Raw genomic sequence first — 23,019 nt, forward strand, 5'->3', positions numbered from 1 at the left:
TGTTGAACTGACAGTTTGTGTAGTACCCAATAGATCGGATGTACTCATTTTCTCTGGGGTAACAGGTCGCTCTGTTGTGCCGGTAGTGTCTGTTGCTCGAGATTGATATGTCGAACTGACAGTTTGTGTAGTACCCAATAGATCAGATGTACTCATTTTCTCTGGGGTAACAGGTCGCTCTGTTGTGCCGGTAGTGTCTGTTGCTCGAGATTGATATGTTGAACTGACAGTTTGTGTAGTACCCAATAGATCGGATGTACTCATTTTCTCTGGGGTAACAGGTCGCTCTGTTGTGCCGGTAGTGTCTGTTGCTCGAGATTGATATGTTGAACTGATAGTTTGTGTAGTACCCAATAGATCGGATGTACTCATTTTCTCTGGGGTAACAGGTCGCTCCGTTGTGCCGGTAGTGTCTGTTGCTCGAGATTGATATGTTGAACTGACAGTTAGTGTAGTACCCAATAGATCTGATGTACTCATTTTCTCTGGGGTAACAGGTCGCACTGTTGTGCCGGTAGTGTCTGTTGCTCGAGATTGATATGTTGAACTGACAGTTAGTGTAGTACCCAATAGTTCGGATGTACTCATTTTCTCTGGGGTAACAGGTCGCTCTGTTGTGCCGGTAGGGTCTGTCGCTCGAGATTGATATGTTGGACTGACAGTTTGTGTAGTACCCAATAGATCAGATGTACCCATTTTCTCTGGGGTAACAGATCGCTCCGTTGTGCCTGTAGTGTCTGTTGCTCGAGATTGATATGTTGAACTGACAGTTAGTGTAGTACCCAATAGATCTGATGTACTCATTTTCTCTGGGGTAACAGGTCGCTCCGTTGTGCCTGTAGTGTCTGTTGCTCGAGATTGGTGTGTTGAACTAACAGGTCGCACTGTTGTGCTGGTAGTGTCTGTTGCTCGAGATTGATATGTTGAACGGACAGTTTGTGTGGTGCCCAATAGATCGGATGTACTAATTTTCTCTGGGGTAACAGGTCGCTCTGTTGGGCCAGTACTATCTGTTGCTCGAGATTGTTGCGTTGAACTGTCAGTTTGTGTAGTACCCAATATATTGGATGTACTCATTTTCTCTGGGGTAACAGGTCGCTCTGTTGTGCCGGTAGTGTCTGTTGCTCGAGATTGGTGTGTTGAACTGAGAGTTTGTGTAGTACCCAATAGATCGGATGTACTCATTTTCTCTGGGGTAACATGTCGCACTGTTGTGCCGGTAGTGTCTGTTGTTCGAGATTCTTGTGTTGAACTGACAGTTTGTGTGGTGCCCAATTTTTCGGATGTACTCATTTTCTCTGGGGTAACAGGTCGCTCTGTTGTGCCGGTAGTGTCTGTTGTTCGAGATTCTTGTGTTGAACTGACAGTTTGTGTGGTGCCCAATTTTTCGGATGTACTCATTTTCTCTGGGGTAACAGGTCGCTCTGTTGTGTCGGTAGTGTCTGTTGCTCGAGATTGATATGTTGAACTGACAGTTAGTGTAGTACCCAATAGATCTGATGTACTCATTTTCTCTGGGGTAACAGGTCGCTCTGTTGTGCCGGTAGTGTCTGTTGGTCGAGATTGTTGTGTTGAACTGACAGTTTGTGTGGTGCCCAATTGTTCTGATGTACTCATTTTCTTTGGGGTAACAGGTGGCTCTGTTGTGTCGGTAGTGTCTGTTGCTCGAGATTGGTATGTTGAGTACTTTTGGGTACCCGATCCCTCGGTTGTGTGAGTTGTATATGTCGTACGAGATTGTTGCGTGTAACTGATATTTTCTGTGGTACGCAATAGTTTGGATGTACTTGATGAAATCGTGGTACCAGTTGTTGGTAGATTTGTTGTTTCCATTCCATCTCCTGTACTTGATAGATCAGTGGTTTTGTATTCTGGTTTCTTAGATGCCACTGGAGTCATTATGGTTGAACCTTAGATAAACAAAAAAAAAGAAAAAATGCTTTCAACGAATAGGTCATGCTCTAGCCTCGCATCAGATGTTCTGTATAATACATTATTGTAAAGGTAGTTTAAACGCAACGTTCTAAGCAAAGTGGTCCCTTCAGGAATGGTAAAATGGATACGATATTTACCTATGCAAAATATAACACTAAATACCCAAATTAGGATTGTTTACTATGCACAAGTCTACATAGGCTGAGCACCGTTTGAATCGTTTACCTTAAAAAGATCAATATGTTAGTTGTGCCTTTTTGCAATGGCGGGCTTAGAGGTGTCAAATGATAATCATCCATATTATCGTTTTTGCAGTCTAACGAAGGGAAGTGTATGTGCTACTCACCCCTCATGATTTTGTTCTGTTGACGTAAAACGTTCAACTAAATGCCAAGCGACATCATGATATTGTCCAACCATCCTTTGCGCTCAATTTAGCGAAACAAAATACACTTTACCTAGAGGTGGGGTGATCTTTAACTTTAAAGGTAGGGAGTGTTGAGACCCAAGTACACTTTTGTTGTCCAATTTGCGTGATTTATGAGCAAACTGGTAGATTATGACGTTATTTTAGGAATACTTTTGCTTATTTTGATATCAATGAAAAGCAGAAACTCATATGTACCCATAGCAGACGTTTTATAGAGCCTAAATGCAGAGGAGCTGCAACTACAGGTCCCCGGCTCATTAGAGGATGTTAGAAAAATGCTTACTTAGACGACGGTTAAAATGATACCTGTGCACATTGTAACCTAAAGTGGTGTATTTACCGGGTAACTTATCATAATGCGCAAATAGCAGTACTACTAATTCGGTGTTGCCCACCTGCTGATAAACTGTTGTTCATGCCATTAATAAATGAAACATATCTGAGATCCTATCACAGGCCTAACGTTTTAATTGTAGAAGGTTCGAACCCTGGCGGTGCCTAGTATGCTCTCGTGGAAAATTGAGTTAGCTTGAAATCCCCCAGGACAAGGAACTTACTGCTAATTGTCGCGTTGTAACCCGTGCGAAACTCGGGGAGCTGATCCTGGTTGCTATGGTTATTTGTGGAATGTCTAGGGTGTGAGCTCTTGTGTAGCAGCAAAGTCCCTGATTTGTTGTTAAATGGTTTATGGAATGATGTGGGGCCGTAGTGGTCAGTGACAACCTGTAAAGTGTGCTGAGGCTCGTGGATCAACGTTTAGGCGTTGTGCCTGTGCGTAGCGCACTATAAATCACTGCGCTTTTTTTAAGTACGAACTTTCGGCTGACGCCAGAATCTTTATTTTCAAGGGGTAAGCAACAGGATGAGACTATAATTTTGTGTGTATTACCACAATATGCCTGGTCTCCTTCTTGGAATCCTGGAATTTATCACTGTGTATTGTGATTGGAGAATGGAATACGACAAACAAAACTGTCGTATCGTGGATGAAAGAATCATATCAAAAAACGTGTAGTAGTCGTCCCTGTCTGGCTGTGTAACACTATCGCCATTTTTGTAGAAAAACTTTGTAAAAAAAAAATTGCTTGCCAAACTATATTAAAACCCATGTGAATTATGTTTCCTGTATAACGCAGCTAAAATAAAATTTGTTCCATTTTACTTCAACAATGAAAAACAAGACGACATACTGAATTCAGTTGTATAGCCACACAAATCTGGTGCTTCATCACTGGCATCAATGCAGTCGTAAACACCATCACAAACGTAATTTATCAAAATGCACCCACCAGCAGTGCAATTGAATTCAGTTGTTGGATCATCACACGGACAGCCAACTTCATCACTGTAGTCTTCACAGTCATTGAAGAGGTCGCATCTCCAAATTTCAGGAATGCATTTGCCATTAGTACAATGATATTGTCCTTCAGCACATTCAGTACAGTTGGATTCATCCCCTCCATCTGGACAGTCATCGTAGGAATCACATCTCAATTGTTCAGAAATGCAGTAGCCATTGGTACATAAAAATCCTTCAACACATTCAGTACAGTTGACTTCATCACTACCATCAAAGCAATTTGGTCTGCCATCGCATACCCACGTAATATTGATGCATCCACCAGTACTACACTCGAATTCAATGAGCGGATCACACACACAGTTGTCAACTTCGTCACTGTTGTCTTGGCAGTCATTATAATAATCACATCGCCATTCGTCAGGAATACAATGGTTATTGTTGGTACAAAGATATGATCCTTCAGCACACTCAGTACAGTTGAATTCATCACTGGCATCCAGACAATCCAATCTACCATCACACGCAAATGTACCATTGGTACATCCACCTGTAGTACACTCGAATTCAATGAGCGGATCACAGACGCAACCGTCAACTTCATCACTGTAGTCTTCACAGTCAGGGTAATAATCACAACGGAAGTCTTCAGGAATACACGTCGTACCATTATCGCATCTGAATTCGTCTACATCACATGCACCTACGAAAGAGTAATAAGGTCGAAACACGTATTCTTTAATTTTGACGATTTTCAAGAAAAGATTTATTTAACTCTTGTCAACCAGACATACCTATTTTATACGACTGAAACCTTCAGTCTTCAGGTTTGTGATGCAAATGACCTTAAGTACCGGACACTTCCGGTGTTGATGACAGTCGGCGAGGAATGCCCTATATGATTCTGTCCCAGCCGTGTGAAAGTTTGGCCCGTACGCCTCTTCCAGGGTTGAATGATGGTAGCTCAGCCCTCACCCATATTGCCTCAAGCACGTCACGCTCAAACCAACGACTGAGAGTTTCAGTCGCAACGTCGGTTCATCCGTGTAAAGCTGAATTTATACTCAATCGCCAAGCGATTGCGATTAAACGCTTTTGAAAAGCGATGGGCAATCGCCGAATTTTGCGATGCATCGCTCGTCGCTTTTGCGTTTATACTTATCACGGAGATTGCAGTCGACAATTAAAATATTCTAAATGCCACAAAATACATTTTTAAAACATCAGTTGCTGTCAATAATTATTGCTTTTAATTAATTCATCACCAAAAATTAATAATCAAGAAAGGTAAATTAATTAGCAAAAAAATAGATTCAGATGGTTGTATATGATTGGTTGACGCATTCACGGGTCAAGCGATATCGCAGGGAAGTTGAGATTTCTTCAACTTACAAAAGCGTGGTCGTTTTTGCCTCGGCGATTTGAATGGATTGATCGGCTTGACGCTCTGGAAATGTAAGTAAACATTGAGTATGCGTGAAAATCGCTTTTCTGCAAAAGCGATCGAGTATAAATTCAGCTTAAGCCGTGTTTTGTGTGCCGTTCTTTAAAAACGTTTTTTGTTTGTCTGTTGTTTGTTTGATTGTTTCTGATAATAAGTTTTGTTTGTTCAACCACCGATATTGCATTCACGTAAAATAGAAGCTTCATAGAAATATTGCTGTAATGATCAGGTATTGTCCCTTGTACCTAATAAACACCTCAAAAAAGTAACTAACCCCCTTAAATAATGGCCATTACTTAAAAAGGGGCTATTGCATTGCAAATCCGTAAAATTCGTTAGAAAATTTATTTCTGCGCATTTTGACACCTCATTTGATACGATGGCCCAGAAAACAATAAAATACCGATCAATTTAATGTAGTGAGGTCCAGATTTGAAAGTTGCACTTACATACAAAATTTTACAATACAAAAACACTCAGATATCATTACACAGATCTGATTTAAATGTACGCTGTGACGTCAATATTTAGTCAATTTGCTGCAAATGAGGTGTCACAATGTGCAGAAATAAATTGCGTTTCCAACGCATTTTACAGCTTTGTAATAATCAGCAGTTTTTGAATAATAGTCATTATTTAAGGGGGTTAGTTACTTTTTTTGAGATGTTTAGTTCGGTTGTACCTGATATCTCTGTCCTGTTCTCCATTTGTTCTGTTGTATGTTTAGTTTCTCGTGTCTGAGCTTGTTGTGATGAGCTGAGCATCTCTGTTCTACCCGATAGGTTTGATGTCCTTGTTGTATCTGTGGTATCCGATATTTCTGTTGTTCTTGATGTCTCTGCGGTACTCAATATTTCTTTTGAACTAAGCAATGTTGTAGTACCCGTCGGCTCTGTAGTGCGTGATGTCTCTGTGGTCTCCAACACATTCGCTGTACTTGATGCATCCGTAGTACCCAATATTTTTGCTGTCGTTGGTGAATAAGTGGAAACTGGTACCGCTGTACTTAATATCTTTGTGGTATCTGCTGGTTTCGTAGATGTTACTTCTGTCATTGTGGTTAAACCTTAAATTGAAAGGAAACAGGAGTTTCATATCAGGGAGCATCTTCATTATTTTATAGTAGGAGGGTTAAAGTCCACGTGGAAAACTTAATCACTAAGACTATTTACGTTTACAATAATTGGTTAAATTTATTGATAATATCTATTATTTCAGTCACAAAAATCTCAAAATCTCAATTTATGCGGAATACTAATGTTTATCACTGACATTATGCAGCGATTATGATGCTCGAAACACTAACCCGGAGACTTTGTATAAAAAACAACAAAAAAGCTAATGTAATAAATAAGTCGAAGTTTCAATCGAAAACTGGCATCACAAATTATCGTGTCTATAGACAATTATCCGTTTCCGTTTCACGAATGGTCCACAGATAACCCTAACCCATACCAATATCAAAATCACGAAATCTAACCACTGCCTATAGCTTTTGAATAATTTGGTACAGTTTGGACTACAAATATGTGCTCTCGTTACCATGGCTCCATTTTTAGAACATGCAGAAGGAGCAAAATAAAGCCTAAGCTATATACGACCAAGTAGCGCATAAATGTGTAGCATTTTTGCTTGGGTTAAAAATTATACAATTAAATGCTTTTTGTTGAATTGCCAATTAATTTCTGACGTTCTCCCCACGTCAATATCCCAGCAAATCTCTACCACCGGGAATTGAACCCAGGACCTCATGTACTAAAGGCAAGTACAGGCTGTATCAAAATGTTTGGTACCCATCGTTTTTGGTGTTTATTGACAAGCCTGCTTCCTCAAAATGTAACATTGGAGCCACTTGAAATGCCCAGGATTTATAGTTTTAGGACCTTTCATAACATTTTTCTATAAATAAGGTAGCTCCTATGTTGCATTTTGTTCTGGTAGTCTTGTCCATAATAACTGGAAACTGATGGGTACCAATACTTTTGATACAACCTGTCCTAACCATTAGGCCACCCTCTGCCCCATTTAATTATGTTTCTGGTGCATGATACTGGCATTTCTCTTTACTTTAACTTATTATATTGTATAAGAAGCCTTTCCCATTGATTTTATGACCAATAATGAAACAAAACTTGTACATACTAATTTCAGTTGTTTTGCCACATAAATCTGTTGCTTCATCACTGCCATCGATACAATCTACCATGCCATCACAGACCCATGTACTCATTACACATCCACCAACAGTACAATTAAATTCCATGTTTGGATTATCACATGCACACCCGTCAATCTCATCACTGTTGTCTTCACAGTCGTTATAGTAATTGCATCGATACTCTTCGGGAATGCAATTTCCATTAGGACATTTATACAATCCTTCAGCACATTCAGAACAGTCGGCTTCATCACTACCATCAGGACAGTCATCGAAGAAATCACACCGTAAATGTTCCTCGATACACGTTAGGCCATCTGCACATCTGTACTCATATTCGGTACACCCAACTAGAAAAGAGTCAATCAATATGTGTTACTTTGGACTACCTCCATTTAGAAATTGACACAATTTTCATCTTTTGGGGATTTCTTATTAACAACTAGCATAATTTTAGTAAGATAATGTGTTTTAATCTCAATCTGGTAATAAATAACCAGCTAAAATGTGAGATTAAATAAGATAACATGATAAGAAATACTCAACAGGTAATCTAGTGTCAGTAAAGGACACCTGGGCCCGGTTCGCGATCAACAGTGTATTAAAATAAAATTAATACCGTAGTATATTTATGTACGACATAATGATCAAAGGGAATGGGTCGCATGTTAGCGGTTTTCAATTAGAAGTTTTTTACGTCAATACCTGGCACGTCAGTTCTGCCTTCTGTAGATGGTATATCAGTGACCATGCTTTTACTTGTGACGTCACATGAAGCTGCAGCTTCGTCACTGCCATCTTGACAATCATAACCGCCGTCACATTTCCAATATTCATATATACAAGAACCATCGTCGCACATGAAGAACCCGGTCTGACAAGACCCTGTACACAATAAACATCGTAAATAAGAATGTGGCCTTAAATTTGATCATTAATGCCACTCTTAACAGATATTTAACAGACGCGTGTGTTAATGTGGCCAATTCAGATTCTAATCATGCAATCATTTGAATATCACACATAGGGTTTTTCAAATATTCCTGGGCGTAGATCCCGGGGGTTGGGGGATTTATCCCCCTCCCCTCAATATTTTTCCAGGGGGATAGTCCATACAATCATCCCACAAATGTTTTCGCCTGATAATGGGTTTCTGACCAAATTAACGTCATATTTGCCCATTTTAGCCACAAAAGTGCAAATTTTCGCGCATTTGTTCTACTTTTACACCATATGCCACCAGTTTAGCTTCAAAATAATAATAATATTATGTTGCCTAAGTAATTCGTTTGTCATTTCTTCAGTTTTTAACATCAAAAATGGCAATACCAGAGCATAGGAAAGGAATGGAGACCTACTTGACTGCACGTTGGTATTAAATCAACTATTTTCCAAGATGTAATAAACAATGAGCATGATAAGTAACCCATATCCAACACAACTGCTAAAGAGTTGAACTGGATGCAAAATGATGAGCAACCTGGGGCCCCTCGCAGTGTGATACTATACATCCCAAAAACAGACATCCCATCAAATATAACAGTGTTTACATGCAAGAACAGGCTTTTAAAACACGTGTTTGGAAAAAATCGATTTATTTTTCTTGAGAATCAGTGCATCAATGTAGCAAATAGTTTTAGATTCACATGAGATTCATTATGCCGTAATGCTAAGAATTAAGGGTAGACTAGGTATTGTTGGTCAAAGCAACCAAAAAATTAGATTTTCATTTTCTAAATCAATATATTATTGAAAAATAACACTTTGATATTTTGCAATTCTACGAATCATATAGTTTGAAAACTTGCTTGATTTATTGTTGTTGATGAGTTTGAGCCCTCTTTACAACATAACTCAAGAATCACATGACCTTCACAAGTATGTGATACTTGAATTCTTGTACACACTCGCTATGAAATGATCAATGCAATTTTTGCCAAAGCTCATACCATTCGCAAGATACTGTGAACTACCAAAACAGTTAAAAATAGCTGCTAACCTTAAGCAGCTTCGAACTTCTTTATTGTAAAGTTTGTTCGGCTTATAATAGGCGCAAAAATGAGACTCGTAACATCGTGTATTGATATTATGGCAAGCACGCGGTTGGGCGCAGCACTAATGATAGTTACGCGTTGCACAATGCGTGACTATGGGCACGCCAATGTGAATTTACGCGCAAGAACGGTGGAACTTTAATGACGAGCGCAAAAGAAAAACCGAATAAAGTTTTGCCTATTATAAGCCGAACAAACTTTAGAATGTAGTTAATCTAAAGGTAAAAATGGCATATAAAAAGGCCAGAAAAGACATTTCTGGGGTTAGTGTAGCTTGGGACTGACAGATCTCTGAGAATCACATTAATATATCCGTACTACTCGTATTATACAGTTATGCGATACTAGATGTCAATACGGTACCTGATTGTACTGTGGTACTCAACAGTGTTGCCGTACTCGATGTCTCGATGGAAGTGGATACTGAAGTAGGACCTGAAGTGAAAACGTGACCTTCAAGTTAGACTACAGGTAATTGGTGCATACTACTTTTAACTATTATTCTTATCTCTTTACAAGTTGCTATTATTTAACAATAATTGTTCGCAACACCAATTACCAAAAAAGTATGGATTAATAGGTATTTCATATCTAACATGCACAATCATGCATTTCGTTCATTCCAATGGTAATGCGAAACAATGATATTCCCAAGCGTAATTCAAAACAGTTAAACAAAATGACCGCTAAAAAGCGAATATCATTTTAATATTAATGTAGTAGTTGGTATTATGTCCAATGGTGGCGAAATTCTACTTGCTGGTTCTATTTTGTTATCGGGATAAGTAAGATTAAACTGCGCAAGGATTTGTTGTTGTTGTCATGATGCAGTCATGTCTACAGTAGAATTCATCTCGACCTTTGCAGGACTTAAACCCCATTAAAAGCTATTAAACCAAGATAACACTCATTGAAACAGCTCAACTGATTAAATCGGATCTTCTCTGGTTGTGCACATGTGTCTGTTTTATATGTGCGGTATCGCTATGAGGTGCTATAATACAGCTTCAGTTGGGTAACTGATTATAAAGGAAACGCAAGGAAACAATGGTATGTGGACCTTTGTTCACGAAATGAGACAATGGCCTGCTTTTTGTTAACCAGCATTCTTGAAAATGAGCAACATAATGATTGTTGACTTAACACGGTTTGGAAATAATTTCTTCATATTTTTGGTGTTATCTGTCGTTTACATATCCTTCCTAAAACACAAAAGTGCGACTATTTCCAAACACCTAAATTAGCTAAAAATTTAGGACAAAACTATATTTTCTAGAATTTCATAGAATAGTTTAAATGTAGCTTGTACCGTTTTTTTGTGGCATCCTTCAGAACGGAGCGGTCCGTTACCAATATAGCTCAATATTTTCGGTCAAATCTCCATTCAATTAACACGGGGAGTTGGCTAGCTATGAGCTAGCTATGCTTTGCCCGCACTCATATTCTACGAAAGTGCGACTATTTCTGAACATCTAACCTAGCTGTAATTTTAGGTCATGTTAGAGAAATATATTTGCTAGAAGTTTGGAGAATAGTTTAAATATTGGCCGGTTATTTTTCACACAGTGATGTTAACTAGGCAAATGCAACATACTTCTAACATACACTATTTGTAAAGGTCGCGCGTCAATGGTGAGAGCACTGTGTATTGTGTATAGGAAAACGGACAGTAACTGCAGTATGTTTTACAAATTCATAAAAGAATGCTGATATTATGAAGAGAAAACAAACCGAATGATTGATGTGTACAGTATATCAAATAGATTTCCCCTTGATCAGAAATTCGTGTAGTCAAGTTTTCATTAAGTACTCCGCCAAGCATTCCAACACATTTTCCAAGGACAACGTTCATACTTAGATAAAGGAATGTACATTATGTTTCGGGTGCATGAAGCTGAATTTGCTGTTGACTTTAATTCGATACATTTATAAGAAGATAAAAAATACAGTCTTTCCCATTTAATATTGAATTTATGACCAATTATGAAACAAAACTTGTACATACTAATTTTAGTTGTTTCGGCACACAAATCTATTGCTTCATCGCTGCCATCAATGCAATCTACCATGCCATCACAAACCCATGTACTCAATACGCATCCACCAACAGTACAATTGAATTCTGTGTTTGGATTATCACATGCACACCCGTCAACCTCATCACTGTTATCTTCACAGTCGTTATAGTAATTGCATCGATATTCTTCGGGAATACAATTGCCATTAGAACATTTGTACAATCCTTCAGCACATTCAGAGCAGTCGGCTTCATCACTACCATCAGGACAGTCATCGAAGAAATCACACCGTAAATGTTCCTCGATACACGTTAGGCCATCCGCACATCTGTACTCATATTCAGCACACTCAACTAGAAGCGCAGAAGGAAAACTGAATAAGTTTCGCCTATTATAAGCCGAACAAACTTTAGAATGTAGTTAATCTAAAGGTAACAATGGTATATAAAAAGGCCAACAATTACATGTGTGTGGTTTGTGTAGTTTGGGACTAACAGATCTCTGAGGATCCCATTAATATATCCGTACTACTCGTATTATACAGTTATACGATACTAGATGTCAATACGGTACCTGATTGTGCTGTTGTACTCAACATGCTTGCCGTACTCGATGTCTCGATGGAAGCGGATACTGAAGTAGGACCTGAAGTGAAAACATGACCTTCCAGTTAGACTACAGGTAATTGGTGCATATTGATTTTAACCATTGTTCTTATCTCTTTACAGGTTACTATTATTTAACAATTGTTTGCAACACCAATTTACCAAAAAACTATGGATTAATAGGTATTTAACATGTAACATGCACACTCATTCAAATCGTCCATTCTATCTGTTAGTCTATTTCATTATCGGGATAAATAATATCAAACTGCACACGGACTTCGTTAATTATTTTGAAATTTAATAAAAGACTGCTGATTTGTTTCCGAAACGAGCCGAATGATTGATCCGGACAGTATATCGAATAGATTTTCCCTTGGTCAGAAATTCGTGGTGTTAAGCTTCATTGAGTATTCCAAGAATTCCAACATGTTCTCCAAGGACAACGTTCATGCCTCTATTTGCATTATTGTCCATTTGAACACTGGGATGGATTGGGAACAGTCAGGGGTTAACACCCTCCTCTTTTAGAGATTGGCTGCGAGATACATGAACAGGTATGGCTCTCTGTACACAGGACCGACGGCCTAACGTCCCTTCTGAAGGGCGGAGCACTTTTATGATTCATTTACCCAATTGTAAATATACGATGGGGTAGCGGAAGTCTGGATTTAATCTACAGAGGTTGTCTATCTCCACCGCAGGGAATTGAACACGGGACCTCATGCACTAAATGCAAGTACCCTAACAATTAGGCCACCCTCTGCCCATTTAATTATGTGTCTGGTGGATGACACTGACATTTCTGTTTACTTTAATTCGTTATATTTTTTAAGAAGCATAATACAGTCTTTCCCATTTAACATTGATTTCATGACCAATAATGAAACTAAACTTGTACATACTAATTTCAGTTGTTTCGGTACACAAATCTGTTGTTTCATCACTGCCATCAATGCAATCTTCCGTGCCATCACAGACCCATGTACTCATTACACATCCACCAGCAGTACAATTGAATTCCGTGTTTGGATTATCACATGCACACCCATCAATCTCATCACTGTTGTCTTCACAGTCGCTATAATAATTACATCGATATTCTTCGAGAATACATCTGCCATTAGGACATTTATACAATCCTTCAGCACATTCAAGGCAGTCGACTTCATCACTACCATCTAAACAGTCATCGAATGAATCACAACGTAAATGTTCCTCGATACACGTTAGGCCATCCGCACATTTGTACTCATATTCAGCACACTCAACTAGAAAAGAGTAAATCAATATGTGTTACATTCATTTCTGTGAGAAAATAACACGATTTGTATCATTTTGGGCTTTCTTATTAATAACCAGCATATTTTTGGTTAGAGAGTGTGTTTTAATAACTGTATGATATCTCCATTGGGTAATAAATTAAGATAAAAGTAATTTGGGGAAGACAACCGGCTTTATGCTGGTTTCATACTCTCTGCCGCTTGCCGCCGAGCGGCGTGATGCTTCATCATGCCGTTTGCACTTATCTGCAAGCGGAGCGGTACACCGCTGAGCGGCGGAGGCATGCCTCTGGAAGCCACTCTTGCCGCTCAGCACCGCTCCAAAATCGTATTTTGTTCTCATACGTCAGAGTGGCACCGCTCCGAGTTGACTTGAATTCAACTCCCATCGGTGCTGCTGCCGCGGCAAGGCGGTGGAGTGATCGATATATCACCGCTAGCGCTGCGACTGCGCAGTAAAGCAAAATTATCTTCAGAGCGGCAAAGCGGCAGGAACGTATGAAACCAGCATTAGCATTAGTATCAAATAGCAATAGACAAGCAAATTCGCAAACTCATTCAAAGTGCAAGAAATACCTGGTACGTCAGTTCTGCCTTCTGTAAATGGTATATCAGTGACCATGCTTCTACTTGTGACGTCACATGAAGCTGCAGCTTCGTCACTGCCATCTTGGCAATCAAACCCGCCGTCACATTTCCAATATTCATATATACAAGAACCATCGTCGCACATAAAGAAACCGCTCTGACAAGACCCTGTACACAATAAACATCGTAAATAAGAATGTGGCCTTAAATTCATTAATGCCCCTCTTAACAGATATTTAACAGACGCGTGTGTTAATGTGGCCAATTCAGATTCTAATCATGCAATCATTTGAATATCGCACATAGGGTTTTCCAAATATAAAGCAGGTAAGCGAAGCGTTGTAGCAAGTAATTCTTTTGTCATTTCTTCTGTATTAGCATAGAAAATGGTAATACCAGAGCAAAGGAAAAGAATGGAGACCTACTTGACTGTGTTTGTATTAAATCAACTATTTTACAACATGGAATAAGTAATGAGCATGATGAGTAACACATATCCAACACAACTGCTAACGAGTTGGACTAGAAGCAAAATGATGAGCAACCTGGGACCCATCGCAAGGGGGTTACTATATACATCCCAAAAACAGACATACCATCAAATATGACAGTGTTTACATGCGAGAACATGATTTTAAACACGTGTTTAGAAAAAAAAAATCGATTCATTTTTCTTGAGAATCAGTGCATCAATGTAGCAAATAGTATTGAATTCCAACGCATTTTACAGATTTGTAATACAATAGCCCCTTTTTGAATAATCGCCATTATTTAAGAGAGGTTAGTTACTTTTTTTTAGATGTTTGTATCCGTATTATACAGTTACCCGATACTGGATGTCAATACTGTACCTGATTGTGCTGTGGTAATCAACAGTTTTGCCGTACTCGATGTCTCGATGGAAGCGGATACTGAAGTAGGACCTGAAGTAAAAACGTGACCTTCCATTTAGGCTACAGGTAATTGATGCATATTATTTTTAACTATTGTTCTTATCTCTTTACAAGTTGCTAATATTTAACAATTGAATATATGAATACAAAAGCCACCCAAGTCCATACTTTGGCCAAATTGAGTTAAGCATGGGAAATTGTTGGTATACATAGGCCTGTCATATGTATGAAAGAACAACTCAAATTCATCCTCTGTGTCTATTGAAAGAATCACCCAATTCCATGATTTGAGTCTTGTAACACATTGATTGAAATCCAGTATGTATAAAAGTCCACTTGTAACACATTCATTGCTAGAGAGTGACTTTTGAAGAAAAAAAATGGGTTTAATAAAGGAAAGTGTGTGGTTTATATTGCATGGCAGAATGCTTATCAACATTATACATACCTGTGTGCTTTATTTTGTATTATCTTACTAGTGGCAATCTCATTCTAACATTGTTGTCTTTGTATATGATTCAAACAACCACCCAAGTCCAAAATTTAAAATGAACCCCACGAAGTCCCTGAAATGCTAATCGTCATACCTAATACAGGTTAATCCACTCATTTGCACGTAAAACTTACCATATTGACCAGGTAAATCTAAATGAAGGAATTAAAATGATACACAGGTTTTTCTCTCAAAATCACTTCCCATGGACTTGGGTGGCTTTTGTATTCATATATTCAATTGTTTGCAAAACCAATTTACAAAAAAAGTATGGATTAGGTAATTAACCGTTAACATGCACAATCCTGCAATTCGTTCATTCCCATGGTAATGCCAACCAATGATATTTTCATGCGTAATTCAAAACAGTTAAACAAAATGACCGCTAAAAAGCGAATACCATTTGAATAATAATGTAGTAGTTGGTATTATGTCCAATGGTGCACAATTCTGCTTGCTGATTCTATTTTGTTATCGGGATAAGTGAGATTAAACTGCGCAAGGATTTGTTGGGTTTTTTTTTACAAATTCATAAAAACAAGCCGAATGATTGGTATGTACAGTATATCAAATACATTTCCCTTGGTCAGAAATTCGTGTAGTCAAGACTTCATTAGTACTCCTTCAAGAATTCCAACACGTTTTCCAAGGACAACGTTCATGCTTAGAAAAAGGAATGCACATTATGTTCGGGTGCATGAAGCTGAATTTTCTGTTGACTTTAATTCGTTACATTTTAAAAGCAGATACAAAATACAGTCTTTCACATTTGTTATTGAATTTATGACCAATTATGAGCTTGTACATACTAATTTTAGTTGGTTCGGTACACAAATCTGTTGCTTCATCACTGCCATCAATACAATCTACCATGCCATCACAGACCCACGTACTCATAACACATCCACCAAGAGTACAATTGAATTCTGTGTTTGGATTATCACATGCACACCCGTCAACCTCATCACTGTTATCTTCACAGTCGTTATAGTAATTGCATCGATATTCGTCGGGAATACAATTGCCATTAGGACATTTATACAATCCTTCAGCACATTCAGAACAGTCGGCTTCATCACTACCATCAGGACAGTCATCGAAGAAATCACAACGTAAATGTTCCTCGATACACGTTAGGCCATCCGCACATCTGTACTCATATTCAGCACACTCAACTAGAAAAGAGTAAATCAATATGTGTTACAATCAACTGCTTTCAATTTTATTTAAGAACTCTGGGTTTAAGTGTCTTTATTGACCATAGGCGTAGATCCGGGGGGGGGGGGGTTGCCAGGGGGGGAAAGGCCCATACAATCATCCCCCACCCCCAATGTTGACGCCTGAATATGGGTTTCTGACCAAATTAACCTCAAATTTGCCAATTTTAGCCCCAAAAGGTCAAATTTTCACGCTATTCGCACGCATTATTCCATTTTGCACCATATTTCATCAGTTTAGCTTTAAAATAGCAAACTTTTCGCGCGCATTTGTACCATAAACTTATTCTGCCGCCAAAAGGTGTCGGATTTACTACACTTCAAGATTTTTTTCCAACCCCATCCCACCCCTCCTCCACCCCCAATGTCATAAAGAAATCTCCACTGTTATTGACGAGCGCCTATTATAAGCCGAACAAACTTTAGAAGGTAGTTATTCTAAAGGTAAAAACGGTATAAAAGGCTAAAAAATTACATGTGTGGTGTTAGTATAGTCCGGGACTGACAGATCTCTGAGGATCACATATCCATACTACTCGTATTATACAGTTCTACGATACTAGATGTCAATACGGTACCTGATTGTGCTACGGTACTCAACATTGTTGCCGTACTCGATGTCTCGATAGAAGCGGATACTGAAGTAGGACCTGAAGTGAAAACATGACCTTCCAGTTAGACTACAGGTAATTGAGGCATGTTGATTTTAACTATTGTTCTTATCTCTTTACAGGTTACTATTATTTATTCATAACCTCATTAATAAACGCGATGCGTGCGATCCAATTACATTTAGTTATTTGTGAAAACGCGAACGCAAATCGAGGTCATTAATATCTCACAATTGACCGCAAAATGCGTAATTGTTCCAATGTCGCACACAATTGACCGGCGTTTGCGTGTTGTTGTGCGTCGAACAAACTGCGCGCGCGCTGGCTGCCGTATTTGGATTGCGCGCTTCCATATTTGGACAGATTGTGATACGCGCTTTTGTTATTGGTCGTCCTGTTTTAGCCTGATCGATTTTTGGAAAGGGAAGATATAAAAATCATCTAGTTTTATAAACTTTTGAGCAAAATTTTTGTTAAGGTGAAGAGATTACAGTGACGGTTATGAATGAGGTTAATAACTTTGCATCGGTAATTTGTCGGGCATTGTGAAAAATCTAAACATTTTGCTTTGGACCTCGGAATATCCCTCGGGGCGGTTCCAAAGGCAAAATGTTTAGATTTTTCACAATGCCCTCCAAATAACCGATGCGCAGTTATTAACCTCTAAACAATTGTTTGCAACACAATTTACCAAAAAAGTATGGATTAATAGGTATTTAACATGTAACATGCACAATCATGCAAATCGTTCATTCTATCTGTTAGTCTATTTCATTATCGGGATAAATAATCGTGGTCTTTCCCATTTAATATTGATTTTATGACCAATAATGAAACCAAACTTATACATACTAATTTCAGTTGTTTTGGAACACAAATCTGTTGCTTCATCACTGCCGTCAATACAATCTACCATGCCATCACAGACCCATATACTCATAACACATCCACCAAGAGTACAATTGAATTCTGTGTTTGGATTATCACATGCACACCCGTCAATCTCATCACTGTTGTCTTCACAGTCGTTATAGTAATTGCATCGATATTCTTCGGGAATGCAATTGCCATTAGGACATTTATACAATCCTTCAGCACATTCAGAGCAGTCGGCTTCATCACTACCATCAGGACAGTCATCGAAGAAATCACACCGTAAATGTTCCTCGATACACGTTAGGCCATCCGCACATCTGTACTCATATTCAGCACACTCAACTAGAAAAGAGTAAATCAATATGTGTTACTTTGGACTACCTTCATTTTTTATATATAAGAAATTTACACAATTTTCATCTTTTGGGGGATTTCTTATTAACAACTAGCATTATTTTAGACAGATAATGGGTTTTAATTGTATGACATCTCAATTCGGTAATAAATAACCAGATAAAATGTGAGATTAAATAAGATTACATGCTAAACAGTATAGTAATCTAGTGTCAGTAAAGGACACCTGGTCCCGGTTCGCGATCGACAGTTTATGTCCTATGTAATTGACATATCACGCGATGTACGTATTAACATAAAATTAATAGTCTATTTATGTATCAAGGGGAATGGGTCGCATGTTAGCGGTTTTCAATTAGAAGTTATTTACATAATTTTCTGGCAGTTTACCAATGCTACATTTTGATGTAAACCCCAACAAAATCGGACATCTGGTTAGCAATTTATTGATGGCTGAAAACAATATAAAACAAAAGAGTTTGAACACTGTTTTTGCCAATATCTTAAAAACAATATTAGGGACATCTGATTCATTCCCCTTGATCATGTCCCATATGACTGTCGCAAGATTACGTCCGAGTTTCGCAAAGTCAGTAGTACTGAAAGCTATTGTACTTAAAGCAACAGTACTCTAAGGGCCGTGTGCACAAAAGAGTTAGACCGGGTCTAAAGTTAGACCTGGTCTAAGTGGAATTTAGTCCCAGGAAAAAGGACATTTTCCTTTACATTTGCTTAAGTTATTTTGTATTATTTTTGAACTTTGCATTGAAATCTTTAGAATTTGTTAGCTACTCTAGGAAGGAAATAAGAGTAAAGGACCATTCCTGATGGAACTAAATTCCACTTAGACCAGGTCTAACCTTAGACCCGGTCTAACTCTTTTGTGCATACGGACCAAGTCTCTGTACCTAATTGTGTTGTGGTACTCAACATTTTCGCTGTATTCGATGTATCTATTGTACGTGCTTCTGTGGTACTCAAGAGTTTTGCCGTACTTAATGTTTCGGTGGAAACATGTACTTCTATTGTACTCGATAATCGTGTGGCATCCGGTGATTGTGTTCTAGTTGTTGATTTTGTAGTATCCACTTGTGTCGTTATGGTCGGACCTGAAGTGAAAACGTGGGCAATTAAAAAACATCCTCCCAGTTAGGCAACATATAATTGATGTAAATTACCTTTAATTGATAATACAGGGTGTCCCAATAAAAAGAGGCCCCTCATTGCGCCCTCTTTTTCTCCTATTTCTGAAAAGTTGATCAAATATATTTTGGTATGTAAAAAAACCTTAAGTTAGTAGCTTTAATAAACCAAAACAATTATATCGATCGGCTCACAACTTTTGAAGATATGCTCTTTTAAAGAAATGTACCCGTTTTTCACTCTGTCCACGGAGAAGGTTTGGCTACTTCAAAGATTGAAAGGAGTACACATACCATGCATGAATATCAAACATTCCTCAATGATAACTTTATAAAATAACTTTATTTATGGAATGGGCTTTACCGGTGGGTTTATGGGCAATGGATTTTGTTTATAGTGTCATTAATTGGTGGGTAAAATGGATGCCGAATGGGACTTCTTTTGCTTTACTTGCGATTACTTATTTTTTCTTGGTTATTTATGCCTTTTTGTTTTATTATGTTTCTTACTTTCTTAATTTGTTGTTTCTTGCTTTCTTTTTTTTCATTTACAATATAAGTCATTTCTCTTTTTAGGATAAAAGGTAGCCCTAAAAGGCTGTTTGGTTTGTCTTTGGTTCTTCTGAAGTGAGTTTACTGTGCTGCTCTGCCCTCTACCTGGTTGCCTCCTTGGCGAATACAGGTTTCAGCCCTGGTCCTCATTGCATCAATTGCGTTGCGTACCATCCTTGTGCGCCGGATACTTGCGAATGCATTCAGTAATACGTTTGCGAAGATCTTGGATTTTGCCACAAAGGAAAAAATCAAGTGGTGTGAGGTCTGGTGATCGTGCAGGCCACTCCACAGCATGAGCCATCCCATCCACTCTGTTTGCTATCCGTGGACAGAGTGAAAAACGGGTACTTTTATTCAAAAGGGCATATCTTCAAAAGTTGTGACCCGATTGAAATAATTGTTTTGGTTTATTAAAGCTAACGATTAAAGGTTTTTTACATACCAAAATATATTTAATCAACTTTTCAGAAATAGGAGAAAAAAAGGGCGCAATGAGGGGCCTCTTTTTTTGGGGACACCCTGTAGTAGCCATTGGCAGACCCAATGGCACTAATTACTTTCACACACTGGCTCTTGAGTCTATATGGATCAATCCAAAAGTTTAAACTTCTGCTGCTCTGGGTAATGAATGTTATCGTTAATTATTTCATTGTCAGTTATCCTGCCTTATTGTATTTGTGTAAAATCGGACCACCTTTTAAGTATTTCTGGCCCCCTGCTGTATGGTATGGGAGGCGGAGCCAACACGTGAAGTCATTTGTACGTCCTGAATGTCCCACCTTATAATCTACTGTAGTTGACCATTTAAATTTATCATCCTTTAAATCCCACCATGGAAAATCCACCAATCCTGTTCTGATCCAACAGCAATCTATCCATGAGAAAAATGGTCTACTGTATTTAGAATATACAATGAACTATGAACTCTAATACTGGGTATGATGCTATCTCATTAAGAATGCAACCTTGGTTGTTTATGCACAGATCCTGTGGTTTGTGTTACCTGACCCAGATATAGAGCTACCCATCTGGACCACGTGGGTAGTGGGTTGGGTTAATAGGGACATGCATAAACATGTATGTCTTATCTGTTATTGGTTGAGATTACCACCCACATTGATTTTTTACTTCATTAACATTCATCTCAGATTGGAGATGAAAGAGGTTGAGTCTATGTGTTAAGATATAGTGGGTCACACAGGTTATATTCAACTAGAGCAGTCCTTTTTTTCTCTGGGCATGGCAGTCACTGGATGTGGATGTGTTGTGTTGTGTTTTATGCATGGAATTGTATGACTTGTTTAAATAAAAATTCCTTTAAGGTGGTATTGGATGCATTTTCTAGAAATAAGGAAATGCTTTGAGCATGTTTTAAACAGATTAATTGAGTAGGGTAAAGTACACTGATCAATATGCCTTTTGTTTGAAGCAAATCGGACATACGGTTTCTATACTACATCAAATTATATTTTCTTTGTATCTTATTGTTTTTATCAATAATCAATATAGTTAATGAGCTAAAAGGACTGTAAAGGCTCATTAATATGTAATTTTTGCCAATATTTTGCTAAAATCAATGCATAAATGTTCATGGTACTTTTATTTTGCATACTTTTGCCCTGAAACTTGGTCAAAGTGTTTCTAATATGTTCTAATGTATTATATAGTGAAGCCGCCCCCTCATTTGCATATTTGCATAATTAATGAGCTAATTTGCATAAATGCTAATTAATTATGCAAATTAGGGCGGCTAGCTCATTAATTATGCATAAATTATCTGGAAGTCATTAGGAACACTTTGACCAAGTTTGAAACCAATATTCTGTTAAATAAAATGTTATGAACATTTATGCATTGATTTTAGCAAAATATTAACAAAATTATATTAATGAGCACTTTCAAGTCATATTAGCTCATTAACTGTATTGATTATTGATAAAAACAATACAATACAAAGACATTTAAAATGTATGTATTATGAAAACCGTATGTCCGATTAGCTTCAAACAAAAGGCATATGGATCAGTGTTCTCTGCCCTACTCAATTAATATGTTTAAAACATAAATAGAGCACTTCCAAAATGGGTCCAGAACCACCTTAAAAAGGAACAGGGCGAGCAAAATAGGAAGTGTCAAGATAAAGGTGTAGTAATTTTATTGTTTGAACTGTTTCTATAATTCGCATCGATCATAATGATCTTGCAATGAGACTGTACAGTGTATGGACGGTTTTATAATACACACAATTATTTCTTTGCATTGTATTATTTTTATCAATAATCAATGAACCAATATGACTGACTCGAAAGTGCTCATTAATATTCAATAACATTTTTATTTAATAGAATACTGGTTTCAAACTTGGTCAAAGTGTTCCTAATGACTTCCAGATAATTAATTAGTTAGCTGCTCTACTTTGCATAATTAATTTTTCTATTTAAAAGCTGACAGGGTAGTATTTGCACTTATTGAGAACATTTCATTAGTTTCCGCTGAATGTTATACGCTATAATAATGCGCATAATTATGCGCCCATCATCATGATTAATGTTTACATGATAGGCCTACGTCTGTTTTACATGTCAATGTCGTTCCGCGGTTATTCGTTAAAACGAAAATAATTGCACCTAGGCCTAGATAAAACATTTCTTCTTTATCGATGAATGAAGAAATGAAAAAAATTATCGAAGAAATGAAAAAAAAACCAAAACAAACAATCTTATTAGAGATGTGACGGCCATACTATGAATTCAAAAGATCAAAACATTACATGATGTTCCGAAAGTCATAACAGAAGAAGATCAAAAGAAGGTTGATTAATACGGTTGTGGTTATGCCAATAATGGCCCAGAACCACCTTAAGATCTACGCATGACGACATCATAAACTTTTTTTATTGTCATTGCATGCTGTAGGCCTATTTAACTATTCTACTGCTAGCAACATTTGGCATTTATTGAACATTGACTTCAACGTGTACAGCTGTATACCACCACACCATGTTCAACCAAGTTAGCAGATAAAGGGCAACCAGTTATTGACTTTTCTCCTGGTAAATTGGTC

General features: G+C 37.9%; 1 protein-coding gene across 1 annotated transcript in view; it reads right to left on the reverse strand.

Annotated features, from left to right (window-relative positions):
- LOC140161734 (uncharacterized) overlaps nucleotides 1-23,019 on the reverse strand; it is a 52,842-nt gene that overhangs the window by 64 nt on the left and 29,759 nt on the right. Inside the window, exons 6-10 of the mRNA XM_072185031.1 lie at nucleotides 19,168-19,368; nucleotides 7,252-7,617; nucleotides 5,792-6,175; nucleotides 3,556-4,368; nucleotides 13-1,910 (exon numbers count right to left, since the gene is read on the reverse strand). Coding sequence (XP_072041132.1) covers nucleotides 13-1,910; nucleotides 3,556-4,368; nucleotides 5,792-6,175; nucleotides 7,252-7,617; nucleotides 19,168-19,368 — 3,662 coding nt within the window. The remainder of the gene's footprint in view (nucleotides 1-12; nucleotides 1,911-3,555; nucleotides 4,369-5,791; nucleotides 6,176-7,251; nucleotides 7,618-19,167; nucleotides 19,369-23,019) is intronic.

Source organism: Amphiura filiformis, chromosome 10 (assembly GCF_039555335.1).
Source record: "Amphiura filiformis chromosome 10, Afil_fr2py, whole genome shotgun sequence".
Taxonomy (NCBI): domain Eukaryota; kingdom Metazoa; phylum Echinodermata; class Ophiuroidea; order Amphilepidida; family Amphiuridae; genus Amphiura; species Amphiura filiformis.